This window comes from Dermacentor andersoni, chromosome 11 (genome assembly GCF_023375885.2).
Source record: "Dermacentor andersoni chromosome 11, qqDerAnde1_hic_scaffold, whole genome shotgun sequence".
Lineage (NCBI taxonomy): Eukaryota > Metazoa > Arthropoda > Arachnida > Ixodida > Ixodidae > Dermacentor > Dermacentor andersoni.
In genome coordinates, this window is record NC_092824.1 from 12,721,082 (window position 1) to 12,743,138 (window position 22,057).

General features: G+C 44.3%; 1 protein-coding gene across 1 annotated transcript in view; it reads left to right on the top strand.

The window, feature by feature from the left end:
* Nucleotides 1-20,364, top strand: part of Crk (Crk proto-oncogene, adaptor protein) — a 77,379-nt gene extending 57,015 nt beyond the window's left edge. The window contains exon 8 of the mRNA XM_050167751.3: nt 7,405-20,364. Coding sequence (XP_050023708.1) covers nt 7,405-7,542 — 138 coding nt within the window. The 3' untranslated portion in view covers nt 7,543-20,364. The remainder of the gene's footprint in view (nt 1-7,404) is intronic.
* Nucleotides 20,365-22,057: the final 1,693 nt, after the last annotated feature.

The window sequence follows — 22,057 nt, forward strand, 5'->3', positions numbered from 1 at the left end:
ACTGCACAAAATCGGACGAGTTGATTGTGTCCAGCTCTAAAAGCGCACGCCGCAACCACTGCCTTGATATTCACGACGAAACTCTCTCTTGGGCTGGCTGAAGGGCGCGCTTCACCGTTAGCGTCGTCTTCCGGAGATGCACGCCGCGACGAATACTTTGCCGAGATAACGGACGTAGCACACGCTGCATTGTTGCAACACAACTCCAAAAACGACGCGAGTGCTTTCCGTTTTTCGGCCAACTTACGGATAAAAAGGTCACGCCGTCCGCATGCCGGACATGCCGCGGCGCTCACGTTCACGACGTCGATCTCGCAGATAAAGGTGCTTGCCGTCTCCTCGCTGCTCCTATCTTGATTGTCGAAGATTCTCTACTTTTTCTCCGATGCGCTGACGAATTCGTCTGCGCTGTCAACGAATCTTGAGCGGCCGGCTGGCTCTGAACCGTCGAAAGCGTCGCCGTCACCGAGGATAGGCTTAGCTGCCGCGGACGTCTCCATTGCATGCCGCTTGACTTTGCGGCGAGTCTCCTTGAACTTGTGTTTCAACCAATACTATCGAGTTTAAAAATCGCGTTTCTTCACGGGATCCATCGAAACAAGGAGCAGAAAAATGCGTGAAAGCCTGGGAACACGTCGAGAGAGCTGCACGTCGCAGAACAGACAAGCTGTGGCCGCGTCACGCTCTAGCAGCCAATGGCGTGGCTGGAATCGCACCACGTGATTTAGAAATCCAGCGAAAGCGCTTGCTTTCGGCGGAGAAATGTTGTTTTTATTACCATATTTACTCGCATAATGATTGCACTCGCATAATGATCGCACCCCTGCGTTTTGTCATCAAAATTCGATTTTTTTTATTTCCCGTGTAATGATCGCACCCCAAACTTGCCGCAGCGATATGTCGTGTGCCAAGTCTAGCTAATACTGATCGCGCTTACCATTTGTCGAATGCTACGCGAACGACTCTTATAGACAAGCCAAGCGGTCTGCGCGCATCATACATTCTTAAGTAGATGCCTCATTTCATTACTTTCATCACTTTCCGCACTTCCATGACAAAAAGAGGTACAACCAAACTTGCCTTTATTGCGGGTAGGCTTTATAATGGTTGTAATCAACAAAAACAAAAAAGGCGCCTTTCGATTCTTTTCATCTGCACTTGTGGGCACGCAACAAATCGCGCGCGGCAATGACAGTAGCCACGTTTTCACTAATACGTTAAATGTGTACCCTATTCATACGCCGACGCTTGTAACACAGCTAAGATATTCGCCCACCCTTAGCAAAAACGTGCCGTATTAGCATAGTAGTGAAAACAGATGCCGCAGTTTCAGCAGCACGCCGGCCATGCGTTTCTGTCACTGGCAGCTAAGCGTGCCCATCTGTTTCTGTCCCCTCAAAGTGGACATGGCTACGTTATTGCCGCAAACTTGCCAATATTAACGATATTATTCATCACTGATACGGAAGAAACTGTTTCAATGCGCGTAATGTACTCACGACAAGAAAAAAACATGTTCGGCTTGCTCCGCCGGCCGCCATCTTTGTTTTGGTGTCCTGCAACCCGCAGCAAATGCGGGACAAAAAATTTTTTTTTTCGCGGGAAATTTAACCCGCGTAATGATCGCACCCCTGAATTTGCGTCAATTTTTCTGACAAAAAAGTGCGCTCATTATGCGAGTAAATACGGTATTACTTCTCGGGGAGATTGTGACGCGGCAAAGCCGACCTCGGAGAGAAAAAGTGCTGGCCTACTGCCTTGCGCAAACCCAATGGCTTGCGACGCCACGATTTGAAGCATCACGCACTGGAAAATGGGCCAGATTTGCACCTTTCCTTGCCACCTCGAGTGCTTTCACCGAGTTTATTTATAATTTCTCGATCATTTGCAGCTCTGATTTCTTTATATATGAAAGAGAAGAGATCAATCTTGTTGAAACAGTCGAAAACATAAAACTGACTTTTTTAATGAAAATCGCCATTTTTCGACCCGCGTCTCCCCTTAACTAATGGAATGAATCTGTGTGTCTAAGTTCATGCACCGCTGCTACATAAGGACTGCCTGTGTTACTGGCTCTTCGTGATGCACGGCTTCCCTCGAGGATAAAAAAGAATCACTCATCTGCCAGCGTTGTAGAGCTAATCTCCAAGGAAAAGACTTCAACCCTGGAACGTCTGCACGAGTAAGTACCGCTTGTTATAGGATGACAAAGGGAGTAGTGCCGCTTCTTGGCATATAGTCAGTTTCTTGCACATAATCTACGCACATCCACCCCAACTAGCACCCAAAGTTGTGCCCCATCTATTGCCAATGTATCGAATAAGTGAATGGCCGCAATACACCGAAGCACAGGTGATGGTGGCTACACCAACAGCATATTAATGTTCGAAGCTGAACGTTTCGTAATGGTTCACACAGTAAGCGAGGGACTATTGCAATAATACGTGTGTGCTACAAGCTATTACAACGTACAGAACATCTACGTTACAAGCCTTGTGCCTAGCAAGAGCAAATCTATCTTGGCTGAGCACACTCACAAGTGATCTGGTAGAAAATAAACAATCAGATAGTGACGCCCGGGGAACATTTGAGTTAGAAACATGAACAAATTGCTGCTTAAAATTAAACAAAGAGTTAAACACACAGATACAGATTCAATTCATAAGTGGAAGGTTGGGGTAGCTTAGAATACAATTAAACAAAGAGTTAAACACACAGATACAGATTCAATTCATAAGTGGAAGGTTGGGGTAGCTTAGAATACATGTTCAGCCCCGCTTTTATTACAAGCACCGTATTGCCGGGATTCCCATTTGGAGAAAGCGTAACGAGCTTAGAAAGCACTTACGTGTTGTTTGAAGCTGTAGCCTCCACCCAGTTACCGTCTACAATATCCGCCGAAACAGAGGTTTGCAGAGCCGCACCAGCGTCGCGCACATCCATTGTAAACACAGGGGGGCAGCTGAGGCAAGCAGTGGACGCGTCGCCACGTGATCAAACGTGACAGCACCCACAAGGCCGCCATGAAAAAGGTCAATACTCCGACGTTTCTGGCGCGCGTCGCTTGCGGCCAGTCACGCTATGCCGCTTGCGCAGTGCCAGAGCATGCGCAGAACAATCCCCAACCCGCGCGCTGCTTTGAACGGCTCTCTGTGACCGTCTGCGAAGCAGCGTGGCCACCTTTTTTTCTGCGCGCCATGCGCTGTGGCGCGCATGTGGGTCGGCATGACGAATGTGTGGATCTCGATGTCGGATACATCGGCCGTGTCCAGTTATGTTGGCTGCACCAGTGCGTCGAACTATAGACGTTGTTCTCGGCAACGTGACGTAGCGTGTGTGTGCGCGCGCTCACTCTACGTCGGACTATTATATACGTGCCTCAAACGAGCAATTTTTTCTCACTTTCCTTACTTCAAATTTTGTACGATTCGAATTTTTGTAGCATCCCTGAGGAATTTGAATTAACGAGCTTTTACAGTACTGTAATACGGCTACGGTTTAACGAGGTTTTACTGTATCTCTAAAAGTGGTCACTTGAGAATAAGGTCCTTGTATGCTTGGTATTTGTGGCCAATGAAGTCAAATGGAGACGACGACGTGCCACTTTCATTATATAAGCTAATTTTAAAATGTTTCTATTCATTGAAGCTAAATTCCACGTCTTGTTTTTTCTGATTGCAAACATGGGGACGGGCTATACAGTTAAATCTCGATACAATAAAGTTGGTAAAATCGGCAATTTGCTTGATTATGTCAAAATTTCGTTATATTGAAATTCAACCTTTTATGCAAAAAAGTAGTCGCCAATGTATTTTCTTCCATGAAAGGTGCTACAAAATCTTCCAATCGGTCAATCGAGAAAAGCAATTTGAATGAGAAGAATATGAATTTTATTGAATTTGAAGGTCGGTGACGAGAGATATGACTTCATGCCATGTCGACGATATCTTCACGTCGGTGGTACGAGGCAAAGCCAGCCACACTTTTGCGTCCACTCCACACTTAGACTATACGGAACATGGCACTGCTGCGCTTAATTTGTTCGCAAGCAGTCGCTTGTAATTCAACCACTTCGCCGTTTGCGTCTGTAGAACTTTCCATTTACTGTCTTGGTATTCCTTTGAGATGGCAGTAAAATTTTGTTATGTTGAAAACGTGTATAAACACACTTCGTTGTTATGTTGAGGCTCTAAATACATGGTGTTCTATGGTCGAAAAGTTAATAAGAAAGTGAAATACTTTGTTGTATCGAGAGTTTTGTTATATCGTGGTTTAAGTGTAGTTTTATTTTATAAATTGATTGTGTGTTACATTCAGGTGCTCTTTTATGTTACTTTATACTCCTGCCACACGGGCACAGGAAATGACATTAGCCGGCTAATGCCTTAAACTTTAATGTCATTCTTGGGGTGCCACACGGACATGCTTAATGGCATCAAAGCTTAATTCCATTTGCGACGTAGTGCGTTCTCGCAACTCACTTGGCCATCAAATGCGTACTCTCGTTCCCAATGTCTCCACATTCTGACGAGACTGAATGGATGCTTAGTGAATAACAGTTAATATATTCTTCACATTCTTTAAAAAATTGTCTTTCTCGAGCTGTAGTGCGTTCTTACAAATATTACAACTCACTTGGCCGTCGAATGCGTACTCTCATTTCCAATGTCCCTGCCGCGGCCGTGGTGACCATATTCTGATGATATTAAGCTAACTTGTGGATAAAGAGAACTAATATATTCTTCACTTTTTTAAAAGGAGCTCTTTATTTTCGTAGAAATCAGCAGGCGATCTTGCGGCTACGCTTGGCAAGAGCCCTACTCGTGAGTGCGTCAGCCAGGAGAAGCTGTTTGATTGCACGGCGGCGGCTCCATGCCTTGTTGGCCTCATACTGTAGCTTTCGAATTTCTCGACGATGTTTAGCTCGAAGAAGCACATACGCCAGAACAAACTAAAGCACATGGTCAAATTCTTCAGGATTGCTGCTTGAGAGCTTTTAAGCTGCAAGTGCCATTTTTCCAATTTCAGTGCTTTTTCTACGCTATGGATTAGCTGTAGAGCTAGCTTTCGCTTCAAACAGTTTACGGCTGGGTGCAACAATGACATTCTTGAAGTAAACTACATACAATATGCCTCTTAATGCCTGCTCCCTAGATAACTGTTTCTTTTTTTATGGTATTACGATTGGCAAGCAAACTTAACCGTTTCACTGCAGCTATCGCCATCGCAACGTTTAATGTAATTAAGTATGAGCATGTAGCAGCAATTGAAATATAATGACATTAAGAAACTGTGCCAGCCGTTTGTGGCTGCACAAGACGCCATGTACCGCAAGCATTGCTCCCTATGTGCAGTAGAACCTCGTTCATATGTTTTGGAAAAAATGCAAGAAAAAACATGTTGACCGAGAAAATCTACGGTCCAAAGTAACTAAAAAAATTTGACAGGCTCAACTATTGTTGACGTTGTAGGAGTTGTCGGACGATCTCGCCGCTGCCACCAGTTGTAAGGGTTGTAGGTCGTAGGGAGGAACTTGGGAGGGACTAGGCGTACAGGGTTTATTTACAGATAATTGCATTAGAACAAGAGATACATTCGACAGTCTAGAATGGCTCCCAAATGGAGCCCGCAAGACGAAGCATACAGCATGCGAGCACGAAGCTCCAAACACACCACTTCTCGAGCACGAGCACGCAGCTCATGAGCACACCGACGAGGACAAACTAGCGAGCACAAACAGCTGCTTATAAACACTCCGTTCTCACTACGTGAAGGAAAACTGCTGTCCAATCGGACTGTCCATAGTCGTTGGGGCGTAGTCAACCCGACTTGGAGGAGGAGTGCTCACACACACACGTACACACTTTGGATTCCCAGAACCCGAGTTGAATGCGTCCTCGTAGCCAGGTGGTCACGCCTGACCCCAGCCGGCGGCTCTAAATTCCAGAGCTGGCTTTCTCCTGTAGTCGCCACGAGTGTCAGCAGACTGTGATGAATCCTGGAGCCCACGTACCGCAAAGCACCCTTTTGTTAGGGGGGCTCTTGCTGCAGAGAGACCATGAAGACCTGGCAAATCAACCAACAATACACGGGGCACCAAATGTGGCCAGCCCTGCTGCCGTCGCCGATTCTCTGAATGAGCCGCATGGTGGATTAACGCTGCCGTAGTATCCAGTTCTCCGAAGGAAGTTCATGGTCGGTTAGCGCTGTCGTCCTCGCTGGTTCTCTGAGGGGCGCCACCACCGCGGATCGATCGAAGCACCTGCAGCGGGCTGAGATAGTTTTGCAGAGCACTACCCCTGCAGGCCGATCCTAACAATGTCTACGTAATGCGAAAAGCTGGCTTGCAGCTTCAGTAAGTTTTGGGTCCACTGTCGTCGCTGCTAGGCCTCTGCGGCATCAAACGAAAATAACACTTTTGTCGTGCAAAGTGAGTAAATACTGCATGTCTCTCCCCCTTTCATTGCACTCTTTCTGAGTTCCGTTTTTGACATGTAAATGGGTGATCTCATGCTATTTTGGTTAAGCAGTACTACCGTTTAGTACGTACATACTTTTTCCGAGCTCCAGCCGACTACGGTTTAGCGAGGTTTCACTGTATGGCGTATGGAAAGCATGAAAGCATGTGCGAAGATTGAACTGAATAGCCACCAGGAGGCAGGCAGATCTATGCGTGTTCATGCACACAGTTCAAAGCTTTTTGTCTACACACAAGCACGCAAGGCTTCTCACGGATATGTTGTTAGGCCCTCAGATTTGCGCGGCTTGTTATATGAGGTGCGGCATGCTGCGTGGCTCAAAGACAGTCTATAAAATACTGACCAATTTTTTTTTCTAATTGTGTAGGTAAGAAAAGAATCCTTTAGCATGCTGGAAGGTGCAGATTTTGGTACACAGTATCCTAGATCTCTACAAAGTGTGATTGGCACTCTCACAGCAGTATTCTTCTCATGATTACTTTTCTTGCGGTTTTAGTCTCAGAGTCCTGCAGAGTATTAGACTATAGTTTAAATTGAAGCCCCTTGCAACTCCTCACAATTGTTTACTTCTCTAAGCCACAGCTGTGGCTTGAACCCGAAGCAAATTTGTATATATACCTGTGTCGTTAGACCTTCAAAGTACAGTGAATAAGGACTACACTCACTCTTGCCATGATGGCGTAGTGTCTTTGTCCTTGCGCTGCTATGCCTGAGGGTGCAGGATCAAACCCCATCTACAGCCGCAACATTTTCATGGGAGTGAAACGCAAGTACGCCTGGTTCCGTGCATTGGCTAGACGTTAAGGAACCCCAGGTGGTCAAAATTAATCTGGAGTCCCCCACTTCGGTTTGCCTCATAATAATATCATGGTCTTGGCACAACCTAATTTAATTTTGAAGTCTATACTCTTTTCTTTCCTCGCAGGTTGGCGACATCATCACCGTGACCAAGACCAACATCAATGGCCAGTGGGAAGGAGAGCTCAAAGGTCGTGTAGGACACTTTCCGTTCACGCACGTCGAGTTCATCGACTCTGAGAACCCGGACGATGATGAATCATAGGCACAACCTTGCTGGTGGCGCCCCGGGGAAGAGAGCTTTTTTATCCTCACTGCAACCCTTGCCCCCTTGCCGACCTTCCTCTGCACGCCCGCTGCACCACTTTCTCCGCGTGGCTCCACCATCGTTGGCAATGGCAGTTTTTGCTTTGGAGTGCAGCGTGACCCTGCGTGGCACCACCTGCCGTGGATCCGAGAATTGTGGTGTGTGCCAGCCGTGCTTCGGCTGTCTGGAGGCTGCTGGGTACTGTGTCAATGAGCTGCCTCAGGAGCCTGGCCTTGTTGATGAGTTCTCTGTCGCCGTGTAAAGAAGGAAAGAGAGCCATGACTGTGTGTATGCAGTGTGTGCCTAGGGCATGTGTGGATTGAATTGCTTTTTTTACGTCTGTGTGATGTGTTGAATAGAGCAGGTCAGAGCATTGTCTGGGAAGCCAAAGTACGTATGAAATGGGTGTGTCGAAACCTCAATCTGGCAGGGACGTTGGCGAAATGTGGTGAGTTTGTTTCCGCCCTGACTGAGGGTAAGGAAATTAACTACAAGTTGTGGGAAACTGCAACGACTTATGGGAAGTTCTCACTGAGAACGGGCATTTTCTTTGCCTGTGTGTCGGCGTGCTACTTGGTGACATTTGCTTTTCTCACAACACTGGAAGCGCCAGGAGCATCGGCTCATTCACATTGTGTGCAGGAAAGCTTTTCATCGCGACTACAGCAGCTCCTCTGTGATATAGACTGAAGGTGAGAGAGCTGTAGTTAGGATGTAGTATGGCTTTACAAACTGTAAAGCCGATGGAAAATTGTAGCTTATATGGACAGGGTTCGTTAGTGCTCCTATAAAGTGTTTTTTTTTTAAAACCTTCTCGAATATCAATGGATCATTTTTCAGGGCTTGGAAAGCCCTTGAACTTATTGGAGTTCTTCAACAGAAATCCATGAATTTCACACTTAAGTTGAGCAGATGTTGTTTGTACATCTTTGGTTTCGTGCCATTCAAAGGTCAAGCCAGTACAGTCTTGTTATCAGCTTTGTGATGGTTGGCAGTGGTTTACTTCTAAACTATTTTTAATTTCTTAAATGGAAGAGCTTTATTCTCGTTGCTACCCTAAAACTTGCGCTCTCTTAAACATGCAAATGCACAGTCCACGCTGTTTATTGACGACAGCCCACACTTGTTTTTATGCTAGCCTCAAATCGCGATGCCCAATGCCTCGCTAGGAACCGAGGCATACTGTCAGCAGCCATTCTTGGTCAGTAGCTGTCATGATTTGCGGCCCAGTGCCAGGACGTGGGTTCAGCCTTTACCTTGACGGCCATGCATTGTAAGTCAGCCATTGCCGGTCAGTAAGTTGCAGCTCACATCAAGGACTTCGCCACGCACAAACAAACGAGGAGATGTGCTGCCTCACGTTTTTCTGTGAAGCCATGGCTTTTCTAGACGAGTGTCGCTTGAATGGGTAGGGCGAGAAATTGCAGTAGAAAGGACTCCTGTGTTTGCTGTCGCATCGTGAATAGTGATGTGTGAAATTGTCTTCGCACTGAAAATCGCCTGCATCACATTTTCCCTAATGTTAGGCATGCCATTTTCTCAGCAACTCGTCTCCCAGGTCATTCTTCGTAATTTGTATCGTGCTGTCAAGGACACCACCACCCCGACAATTAAATGCAAATTCGCTATGGTGTTAGTAAAAGTTTATTTGGCAAAAGTTCATAATACAAGTACAGCTGTCAGGAGCACGGACCAAAGGCACAGAATAGACTTGATGCTGTTTATATCTCCTAAACATTGGCAACATGGTGATAGCACCATTTATATAATAACTACATTGCACAAAGTACATCATGCAAGAAAATGGGACATGGCAAACAATTTAAGATATCTATTTAGAAAAAAATAGCAACCTGCAGTGCATACCTGACCACTTTAACGATTCTCTTAAAATGCCCGATGTTTAGTATTTGTTTATGATTTTTGTGTTCACATAAATAGTTCACGATTTTTCATTTGTGCTTTAGTGCAAAATCAGTTTCAAAAAAGACAAATACAGTCGCTGAATTAATTTGCATGGCCCACTTTTAGGGCCTGTCAATTACACGGACAAACTTGCACGACAGCGAAATTAACTGAACCAATGTATAACGACAATTGAATCGTCGACAGCCGTTACATGAATTTTATTAATAAACATTATGATAACCAATTCTGCTTGTCTACGGCGCAGACCGTTGTTGGTGCATATATATAACCCAGTCCCTGTTCACAGCACCCCTACAGAACCAAATCGGCAAACCTTTCATAAGCAGTCAGCATATCGAATATTCAAAGAATATTTTGAATCTTCCACCATATTTTAGTATTGGCTTCCATGTTTTCAAATTTTCAGGTTGCCAGGTCAGATAATGCGTTTGTGAGTCAGGAATGTGCAATGTTTCTTGGTGATGTGTTGTATCTTTTCCGTGTTTAGTGAGACAAGCCACTGTCTCAAGAAACCTAGATTTTTACCGTGCTAGCAATTATGTGGACACTTGTTCCACCGTTGTGCTGTCATGTTATTGATGGCATACGTGTTGCCCCATGTGTCGGAAAGTTTTCAGAGATGCGTGCTTCATTTGATCACAAAAATGATAAGGCAATCTCCCCTCCATGCATGCTCCCCTTGAAGCATGCTCCCCTCCATTGTATTGGTAGCGGGAACAGGGTCGCATTGTGGGTCGTGATAATGTGAAACTGTTCAGCTCTGAGTTTATTACAAATGCACCATTAGCCCATCATGATTTTTCCGGTTATGCCCATTTTGCCTGTCTTTCAAGCAACAGCAGGCAAAATGGGCATGGTTCAAAAAAGTTTCACCAGTCACTGTGGTCTAATGGTAGATTTGGAATAAATGCGGAGTGGAATAGTTATACGTTATCGCGACATTGGCTTCTGCTGTGTTCATACCACACCATCGTGCGTGCACTGGTCTGAGTGGAAAGGACAGTGAATGCCAAGGTCAAATTGTGTAATCATTTTACTGAGCACTGACAAACGCAGATGGTTTTACATTGGCCTCATCTCGTACGCCGTAGAGTTGCGGCGTCTTTAACGTGGCTGCCGGCATTCCTCATCGCATTAGTGTGGTGAGACGCTTGGTATTTGCCAGACTGCTGTTTCTGCTGCGAAGTAGCAGTTGCCTCATACGTTCTGCCAACAGGCTGCCTCCGTGTGTCGCTAGGACAGCATTTGAGTGACGGACCTTGTTGTCGCTGTCAATGTGTTGCACTTTTATCCTTTTTTTACCTTCTTTGGCAATACTATTAAATCCTAAACATCAGGTACCTAATGGTCATCATCAGATGCTGTGGTAAAAATTGTAAACCGACTAGCCCAGCATTGCAAAATCCCAGGTCATTCCTGACAATGGCCTTCTACCTTTCCACAGGTTGTTTTCCTTGTCGAATATTCCCACTGCAGTGGCACTGTTTAACGTCACTAGTAAACCCTTGCATACACTTGGCTACTTCCTTGCAAAATAAAGTCACTGTGCTCATTGCTGTCCCCGCTCTTATCGCCCGCTATCTTATTTTCAACTCTATAGCCACCTGTAACAAAGTAATCCTTGTGCTTTCGTTTTTCCATTTGTAATGGAGTCACCAGCCATAGGCATTGCCAGAACCTTTGTGCATATTGTTCAGATTTAGGTGGCTGTTATTTCCGAACTATCTGATCACATTTCTTGCTTCCACGTGGTTACGAAACAGTACCACATCTGCTCTGAATAAAAGAAAGTTGTCAAATATGGCCAGAGCTGCAGATTATATACCTGTGCAGTTGCTCGCCTGTTTTGGCTCACCCGTCTTTCAAATTTGATGAGTCACTTTGGAGGTCGGACGTTGTTTCTGTGCTGACTGGGCGTTTGTGTCTGAAAGACGCTGGCAGTGGATCGCACTTGTGTTCTCATCTCGGTTAGTTTTCAGCTTTCGAGGTAATAAGAACAGTTGCAACTAGGTGCAGCTGCTTAATTATTTAACCTGGTTATCTCTTGCTTTTAGTCGAATGAAGGTTCCTATAATTAGCCTGTCTTGCTGTTATGGGGTCAACATTGGTGACAAGGTCGACACTTTCGAGCAGCAGTATTTAAGAAACACCCTTCTATTAGCTCAGGCTTGCTTGTTCTTATTAACAGGTTCTCTGGCCACTTACTGCAGTGGCTATGACGCTCTGCTACGATATTGTGGGTTTGATTCTCCGCACAGTAGCCGCATTGTACTGGGGGTGGTATGCCAAAAATTCGCAGTTCCATCCGAAAGGTGAAGCACCGATTGCGATAGGAAATTAGTAGATGGCTGTACGAAGTAAGGATGGTAGTTTTATCGACCGTACAAACTTGTTAACATTCGCTTACTAACTAAATTAACAATGATAGAGTGTGTAAGCGTGACTCAACAAGGACGTAGAAAGAAACAGGCACACAGAGACAGCGCTGTCTTTGTGTCTCCTTCTTCCTCCATCCTTGTTCACTTGCACTTACGCATTCTATCATGCATTCAAACCAACCAGCCCGCCAAAGTGTTTTAACTATGTTAACCAGCATGGTGTCACGTGCGCACAGGTAAACACGAACACATCTCGCTGTCAAAATTCTGGAGTGAGGAATCGCGGCAGCAGCAAATGAAATGACCTTCATGCATCTCTCACTTCAACGTGAACGAAATGTCGAAAGCACAGTGCATACGAAGCTATCGGCACTACTCACACTCTGCAAACATCGCAGATCGCTTTGAAGATAAGGCCCGCGCGGGCGCACACTTTGGTCAGTTTGCAGATTGCTTTCAAGACACACGAGCACCGGCAACGCATCCCTACGGCATCCATCAAAGGCGTCTACTACAGCATCCACGATTCACATGGCCGATGCCGTAGTAGATGCCACGGTTGTCTCCACTCTGTACGGAGCAGTGGGGCAGGAGGACATTGAGGCACCCTAGCAGCCGCCGGAGAAGAATGTTCCTCCTTTCTTGTCTGACCTCCCTGCCTCGCGCGCCACAGGGGAGGGCACGCATCCGGGCCGCATTCCTCGCTTGTGCATGCTCGTATTGCTCACGATAGTACTACTACTCAGTTTCATACAATGCAGTCACTGCTACAATGCTTCTCCAACTGCTCGCACGTACGACCAAAAATAGTTTGCACATTTAATCAAGATATAAGTATGCATCATGTAATTAGCTTAAACACTGTCTCGTACATTTATGTTGCAAAATATCATATTATTATTATGTGGAAGCCGTCGCAGACTCGAACCTGTTTACCACCAAATGAGGGAGCGACCCGTTTCTGCAACGAATGGTCGCACTAGTGTTTGCTAACGAAACAGTTTGCCGTAATCTGTAAGCACAAAGGTGTGCAAATACTACGCGATTTTATGTAACGTTACGTCTGCAGTTGTAGTTGTATATGAAGTAATTCCATAGAAAGCATCTATGAAATGCAGCATAAACATAACTGTATGTGAAAGAACACTAGACAGTCGAAATTAATTTGGAGTCTCCCCCACCACTGTGCCTCTAAAAGCCCATGTGTTGATTTGGGATGTTCAACATAATAATTTTAGTTTTTCATTTGTGTTCTCTGACCATGATGTCTGTGTCAAAATATATCTTCTTCAAGTGAGTGAAGTGAGTTCAAGTGTATGAAGCATAAATCAGTCAATCTGAATGTTGGAATTGATCACCCAGCCCAAGTTATAAGGACTTGTAGACAGCACCTTCTGCTTTCTTGTCTGCCTTTCTGATATTTTTAGCTCTTTTCATTGCTGAAAGTGGCATAGCGGGGCCTCTGCAGTGTCTGCAATGTCCCATTTTGTTAATGAGACAATGTAAAGTTTTTGCACCCACAAGATCCAATTCCTGTTCAGCAACAGCTCTATCAATAGACAGTTAAGAAGTGAAAGTCATGCAGTCGCACTGTACATGCTGCATAAACTGACCATGCTCTGCAAGACAAAAAAGGGAATTTTTTTTAGTTGGATTTTAGAAAAGTGCAAAAACATTACTTCTGTCTTTCACAATTTTTGCTACTATAGTTTTCTTATCTGCACTTGCATCCCTTTAAAAATTCCCACATGTATGTAGACATAAATGGCTGTGGAAGGTGTTGCAAACCTTTTGTTGCATCACAGGAATAGCCTTCCATTTTTTTTTTCTTTTGCATGTGTGGTGGTTGTGTTGCTTATTTTGCAATACCTACACTGGTTCATTCAATAGCATGTTGCACGGCTATCTTTTAAGAATAAGTTTTGATAGCTACAAGAATCACATGTGTGATTGCAGCTTGTGCAATTTCCCTTTCCGACATACATGACAGGAAAACACCTTTGCTTCGCTCATTTGACAACACTGTTTGTTAGAGCTTGTGAATTTTTAGTATTTCTTGTTGGCACTTTTCTTTGTTTCTTTTTAAAAATTTTTGTTTTTCCTAATGTTTGGATTAATGTCATTTGTCGTGAGCTACATGTTCTCTTCGGGCATCTAGCTGGGGTTGCATTTTCAAACTTGTGGACTGTCACTTCTGTAGTTTTGTAAACTCTAACACAAACATCTATCTCTAGAAAATATTAGGGAGTTTGACGGGAGTCTGATGGAAAACCAAGTAAACTTTTTCGAAAATGGTGGGCAACGTCATAGCTTAAGAGAAGTCGTAATTTTGTGCTTTTTATCAGTGATTTCTTTTTTTTTTTTTTAAGCGTTGAGAAAAGGCTGGACAATTGTACAGGTGTGATGTGCAGCCAAGATTTACAGGTTTGAGTTCACTATGCAGGCTAACATGGATGCAACTACTGTACTTGTAGTTAAGTGAGGCATTGGATAATTTGCACGCTGGGCCTGTTCATTCCTTCATCAAGCCTTCTAGTACTGTGCTGATTGCTGTGAGGGAGCCAAGTGATGTAAATATTTGTAACTAACAGTTGGCATGTGCTGTCTAGAAAAGGGCCAAAATAGTGTAACATGCAAGCACATCAAGATCTGGGCTGTTTGCTCATGGGGCACATGATTAGAATGTAGGTCACGCCATTGTTTTGAGTGTAGGCACTTGTCCACATAAAAAAAAAATGGTCTGCAAAGGTTCACTGTATCTGAGGCAGATTATATTATTTTCGTCTTTGTTTTCTGTTGCTTCAATTCACCAAATTTGAATTACTGAAGCATTCACTCTGTAAATGTGCTTTTGTGTACAGCCTTTGTCGGAAGTTCTGAGGCCAATTTGTGAGTGCCAGGAAACGCCACCAGTTGACCTGATACTAGGACCCTGTAGCATTTTTGGCAGTTTGAAGCCTGAAAAATTGAAGAGCATTTTTTTCTTGGTCTCTAGCTTTGGAGCCACAAAAGTTATGCCAGGTCCCTAACGCATCCCTCCAACTGGTCAGGTCCCACGTGTGTAACTTTTAAACTTTTGATAGAGACAGCATACTGCTTTGCACACGTTCCAGCAGCATGTTTTGCAGGTCTTGTAAACGGCGCATGTTCTTTGCAAGGCATGTCGTGCTTCGTATGCCTGCTTTGTTTTCTGCTTTGGAAATAGATAGCAAGTTGTGCGAATTGGCTAAGGTTCATCATACTGGTAACACAGCGTAAAAGCAAACAAGGACAAAAGAAAGAAAAACACAACACTGCGCTTTCTTCTCTGTGTGCGTGTTTTCCTCATTTCAGTAATGTAGATTCCAAGTAATTAACATGTGGTTTCACATTTTACACATCTGTGTGCTCTATCATTATATCTAAATGCTTTTTCTTGAACATGTTACGATATCATTTTAATCCAATGAGTTATTGTTGATCTCCTCACGCTCTGCTTTAGCTGCTCTAGTGAATTCTCCAATAGTACTGCTTGCTTTAAGCACAGGATATGCGAGGTCCAATATTGGTTGATTGGGCACTTTATTTTCTTAAAATTTCAAAAGGGAGCCCTGCTCAGCCTGAGTGCTTCTGCCACAAAAATCACTTTTCCATCATCTCTCTTGGTTTATTCACAAGTTATCAGCACAACACGCTTGGCACTTCATTATCAAATGCAGCGTCCTGAAGGCCTGCCTAGCTGTTCCCCACGCCTGGTGTTGTGAATCGCCCAGGTTTCCTTCACCTCTCTTACACCGTGCGAAACGGTCAACCACAAGCCCCGTGGGAGGTGCCAGTGCATATCAAAGTCTTGGGAGTGTCACACATAGTGGGTATGTGAAGTCGCATCATTATTTAATGTGCGTCCCACATCGTGGAGTAAGTTTCAGCCTGTTCTCGGTGCTTACATTGTGGGTTGCAAGGATGGTTGTGAAGTGGTGTGCTTGTGTAAATTTACACTTTTGTAGACTCGTACTTGCTCAGAAGCATTGGTGACTTGTCTTCTATGGCCATGAAAGTGTGGTATGTCGACAGGTTTAGTAAACAATTGCAAATTTCAGACTGTCTGATTGCTAGTTTGGTGCAGTTGTATAGGCACTCACTTGGTGCAGGAACACATGCAATGTATGTTCATTGTGTTCAGATTTGTGCAAAATGCCATGGAATGACTCTGTAACGGAACATTTTACATTTTCTTATCATGACTGCCTGCCATCCTCTTGGTCTGTGGATGTGTTAAATGCACAATGTACTTTGCAGTGTGTCCTGTTGACAGTTGTGCTGATTGCTGCTTTAGGTTTCATCGATGAGGATTCATTCTGCTTGGTATGTAGGCATTACTTGTTAATAACTACAGCAGATTGAAGCTTTCCTGGGAACCCTGATTTGAGACAGAAATGGTGAAAGACCTTGGAGACATTATCAAAAGTTTCTATATATATTGGAAAAGACAAGTCGCAATTGTCTGAAAGTGATCTGCTGAACCGAGATGAAGTAATAACATCTCAATACCAATATCAAAACCACCTGTGTCCTTTCTTTTTTGCTTGGGCATGTTTGAAATTTTTACATTCTTTTGCTCCTGCCACTATTTGAGAAGTTTGAGGGCTATTTTGCAAGCAGCTGTTGAGCCCATGGCTGTGCATGGCTTCAGGGAACGATCCTTCAGTTGTTACAGACAATATGATTGTATGGACGTTATCGTATTTGCGTTTGGGGACGTTTGTCTCGTTGGACCTATCTGTCCGAAATGCTGCTTGCACTTTGTAATTTACAGGGCTGTTGGGTTTCATTTCGCAGTGCCATTTGGCTGATATTCTCCTCTTTTCGAAGAGTGTGTGTCAGACCATGCATGCATCTATAGTCTTGTGGGACAATGCCATGACCTGGAATTTCTGCTGGGTGCTACAGTGATTTTTTTTCTCTCACCAGTGCTAGCTCATGGTAGGTCCTAAAAACACTGTGCCCAGTTCTGTGTGATTGCAACTATGCTCCTGTGCAGAAAACGCGCCTGGCTAGTGCATTTTTCCCGCTGTCGGCAGTCTGTGCTTGAACAAGGGTGTGCTCATGGAAGTCCTTTGGTAATTGACCCTGTCTTAGTATGGTGCTGCGCTGACACCAAACCGCATTCTCTGTTGTGCGTGTCCGTGGAAGTGTGTGTTTTGTAACCAGGGCTTGCACAGAAAAAGGCCATTCATGGTAAATCCTGTATTATAGATGCTGCGACGTTGGTTGTGGTCGGTGGGAAATGGTGCCTGCTTTCGTATTGTGCTGTTGTATGTGTGATCTTAAATCCCCTACTCTACATGGTAGCCTTTGTCTGCAAAAAAAGAAAAAAAGGAATGGTTTCCTTGTATCAGTGATGGCTCTTGGAATGGTCACACAGGCAACATGCAAAAAAAAAAGAAGACAGAAATGTCGCAGCGCCATTTTCTAGTCGCTACTCTCGCTTAATCGCAGTTGTGACTTAACCTATCGTAGTCTGCAGCAGTGAGTACTTCATGCCACAGGTCGATACAGTAGTATTCACTTGCTTCCTTCCATTCAGATGGTGGGGCACGCAATACTTTGACGTGCTGGAAAGAAAGCAGATCAGGATGTGACTGCTAATACTGCTCGTTGTTTATCTGACTCATTCCTTGCATGTCTTGCGTGTCTAACCTGCTAGCTGCCCTCTTGTTGGTGCAGCGTACTTGTGCCAGAAACATTTCCAGCAGCTGTGTTAGTCATCGCGAGTCATAGTTTCAGCACACAGCCGCAGACGATCAGTGGTGCTAGTGTTCTCGGGCGGTTTCAGAGTGCTTGAGTCGCCATTAAATAGTGTTCCCGTGGCGACAGATCTTCAGTTCCCCTTGGTCCTTGTAGTTTATAGCGGTGTTTTGGTGCGTTAACCTATGACTTGGGTCTCCCAAGTTTTTCTGCAGGCTGCTGCTACTGTGCTGGCCTAGCATTGCTAAGGGACATCGTCTGAGAGCAAAAACGAGAGCGCGAAAAAATGTGCACACTTCACAACTTGAAACTCAATTTTTTTCTCACTAGTTTCCTAGCAGCTCGGGAGGCAATGTCCTTCAGAGTTGCCGTTGTAAGGCTAAATTTGGCTGCCCATTTTGATTGCACAAGCTTTGCTTGTCATGCAGGACAGTCTGCACGCAGAGCCTGCATGGGAGCAGCATGTATTGAAGCACCAAAAAATCCATGTGATGTGGGCCTCAGCACCTGCAAGTTACCGCTTGTATGTGCACACTTTGTGCTGGTGCTTGTGGAGCTGATAGCCAGTGCCAGCGTTAGTGCTGCATGCCAGATTAGTACTGCCGCAGATTAATATTGCCATAATTTTGGGCACTGGAAGGGGCACACTATAGCCAAGCATTAAATGAGGCAAGGCATTGTGCATCATCCTGTAGTGTCCCTTTAATGCACACGCTTCTCCTTGCACCAGCTGTCATGGACAATGTAAGCAGCACAGGCACATTTCCCACTGCAGAAGCATGCCAACTTAGCACTGTGGCCTATAGAACTGCAGAATCTTTTCATAGAACAATGGCTCCAAAGCAGCAGTACCCATTGTCTAATACCTGTGTTACACACTCACTTTTGATCAAGACCATGCCCGATACAGATCGAGTGCTGCTGCATGGTCACTTTCAATATCAATCAAGTTTCTATATTGCATCGTCGGCTGACATCTGCTCTTTTAGCTTGGCATTCTAGAAAATGCTAAAAACAAAGTAAGGATAGTATATACTTCTTTTCAGAAAAAGATCTATCTTATAATACAAATTTTACAGCACATTAGACAAATTTCACAAGTGCTTTGGGCTGCATTATCAACACCTGGTGCTCTTTAACTCTTCCAAATTCGATCTGTATTGTTGGACCACGCAATGCCAGTCATTGTCAATTTTGATCGAGAAATTTGATCCAGGGCGGGCCAAATCGCAATCAAGTTACTGTGTGACACCGGTATAGGCCACGAACGTATATACAAGAAGTCTGAAAGAAGACTCAAGGCATACTGCTTGTGTTTCTGCATCCTCTAGTGGAACCACATATTGCCCTGGCTTTCCACTGTATGCTGCCTCTTACTGAGCGCACTTTTTTTATATGGCTGTGATGAAAAGCCTTTGGGCACAAGCATTGACCTGGGGTGTGTTCCAATTAGTTACAGCAAACACAGCTGTCTGTTGTGATGTTGAGAAGCAGCTGCGTATCTGAGTGCAAAAACAGCTTGACATTGAAGCCAAAAGTTGGACGAAATGTCGTCTGATCGGGAAGGATCATGGCAAAAAAAAAAAAAAAAGATGTCATTCAAGGTGAAAAAATATTTAATGAACAGATTGTGAACAAGGTCCCTGTGCGGGGGCCAAAATGCCGTTTAAAATATTTTTTCACTTTGTTTGGCATCTGTTGTTTTTTGCCAGATCTTGACTTTACATGCACACTAGTGTAAAATTTTTTTTGCAGTTACTAGAAGTAAGCGTACTTCTAGTAACTCTTGACCAAGAACCCACAGAAATAAACAGTACCGATGTCTCGCCTGTTCTACTCTCAGCAGTGATGCTGCTTAAGCTATGTTGCAGCAGATAGAAGGTCACAGACTGCTTGATTACTCACCCATGCCATCCTGATACCTGCGTTTTCCCAAAACTGCATGGTGGCTTTCGCCTAAATAGCACCTGTCCATTGAATCGCTCATCTGTGTCTGCTTGTTGGACAGCTAAGTAGCCTGCATTGCTGCAGACTTTTATACCTTTTTCGTTGTCTATGGCAACTGTCTAGCATAGACTACAAAGTAGCTGCATTGTTGCAGGGTTTTCTACTGTCTACATTTAGGTTGGAAGAGCACACAATATATGCTAGCTGTCTCCCAGATGTGACAAAGTGGCTGCCTATGTCAAGTATTGGAACACACCCATGGTCGTAATCCTTTCCTCATCTTCGGTGTATGGAAGCAGTCTCTAGGCATGTGTGTGTGTTTTCGGCACCATCTCCAGCATTCTGACCCCACACACCTCCAACCTTAAAAATGACAAGAGCTTTTCCTGCACGGATAACAGATATACAGTAAGCGTTTCCCTAATTACTTTTTACAAGTGGCACCCCCTCCCGCTCTCCCAGGAAATGTGGAGTGCCCTGGGTGCTGTGTTAGCGATGAAGCAGTGTTTGCGTCTGTGTTGTCTTTGTTGAGATGAATTTCATATGGACTTGCTCTGTAGAAGCCTTCTGCATGAGCGTTTCTTTTTTTCTTTCAGATTTTACTTTTTTTTTGTTTTTCTTGGAAGATGACGGGTGTGAAATGTTTTGTACAAGTCTTTATTGCGCATGGCTGTATGTTCCTGCTTTGCACAGATGAAAGTGACATTTGCTTTTTTTCTTTGTTGTTGTTTTTAGTGTTTGTTCTTGTGCATAGAATTTGCTTTGTATTCACTTACTTGAACAAAGTGCTCCAGTCTTATGCACTGTGGTTGATCTCCTGTCTTTACCATCAGTCAGCTCTGTATGATCGCAGTGAAGCTGCGTTGGCAGAGTTATCCTCTAGAGCGGGACTGCACAACATAAGGCTCTCAAACGGGTTGCTAGTGGGTTATGGCCGAGATGCTAGGCACTTTGGGTGGTGGAGCAAAGTGCATCGCTGTATGTTAAGAGAAACAAGGCTTTGGCCACCATAGTGCTACATGACCTCAACCATCAGCAGTGCTAAGTACATTAATATAATAAAATTGTAGCAGCGCTAGTGATCTTTGCTTGGAAACAGATGAAAAAGGTGCAGCGAGCATAACTGAATCAAACACACGCATTCCCAGTTTGATTCGACTATAATCGCGGGTAACGGTGCCTGCCAATCGATGCTTGGTTTGTCTACCTGACTTTCCACTGTTCACAAGTATTTGCTCACGTGGCTATAAATTTTGACTAAGCATCAATAACAGTTATTTTGACCTACTAACATTGGGACACTCGATGTCATTTCAGGTGTTGTATACTATACTCCAGGCGAAGATGCAGAAGCTAAGCAAGTAGTGCGGTCAGAGGTTTCGTTCCGGGCCTTTCACAAGGCAGTTTTAGATCTGCTGACTTTTTCTGTGGAAGATCTGCTTCATGCGTTACAACTTGTGGGCGTAAGTTTACCTCAAATCAGATATTGTGCACATTTGTGCTTCCACTATAGGCAAATTTACTGTATCTTGGTCTCGAGCGCAGGGGATGTGCCGCACCCTTAGGTCGCAAAAGCATGTCGCTGCAATTGTTTTTATGATCATGAAATTCAGATATCCAATCCCTTTCTTTAATGTAATAAGTACATTATTTTGCAATGTGAAATTATGCAACTTAATTTTACATAAAATTACATGGTGCGTATTGACTTAACTCTTTGATATGTGGTGCACTATTTTTTGGCCACGAATGTGAGCAGGGAAAGAAATCCCTCTAGCCTTCGTAGCATTGCCTGCTACATAAGAACACATTTACATGAATTCGGTTCTGACAAGTCTGGACAACTGTGGAATGCAGTGTCAAGTCAAGACACCGATGCGTTTGCACAGAGCCCACAGCCATCTGCTACGGATTTCATGGATCTTGTCATTACAGTGAGGTTGAACAGCGCAGCATTTGTCTTTGCCATGTCTTGATACTATTGTCACTGCCAGTGCATAAAACGCTGACCTCTCAGTTATCCAGCGCAAATCTTGGCACTGGCTGGCCCAACCCAACCGAATTTACATGCTCGCTGCAAACAGGTTGGGCTGGCTCAACCCGACAATTGTTTAGCCTGACTGGCAAGCATTTACATGAACTCGACAGGACAGTTCCAGCCTGACAAGTAAACTCGACCGGCTTCTGTCAGGTTCATGTAAACGCTCTGTATGGAACAGTATCCAGGCATTTTTGCTTGTGTTACTAGGCATTTCTGCCTTTGCTCAAGGCGATACTTGGAGAAAACTGACTGATTTAAAATATCAGTAGAATTTAATAATCCTAGTTCATTGCATGGCTTGATGTATAATGAAACAACGCGTAAAGTATCAAGAAGAAATATTCACTGAGTAAAAGTCTGTAAATTATGGTATGAGAAGCCAACAAGCAAAGATGGCTAGTACAACATAGGGGAAATTACTCGTACTTAATAATTGAATTAAAGAAATTAT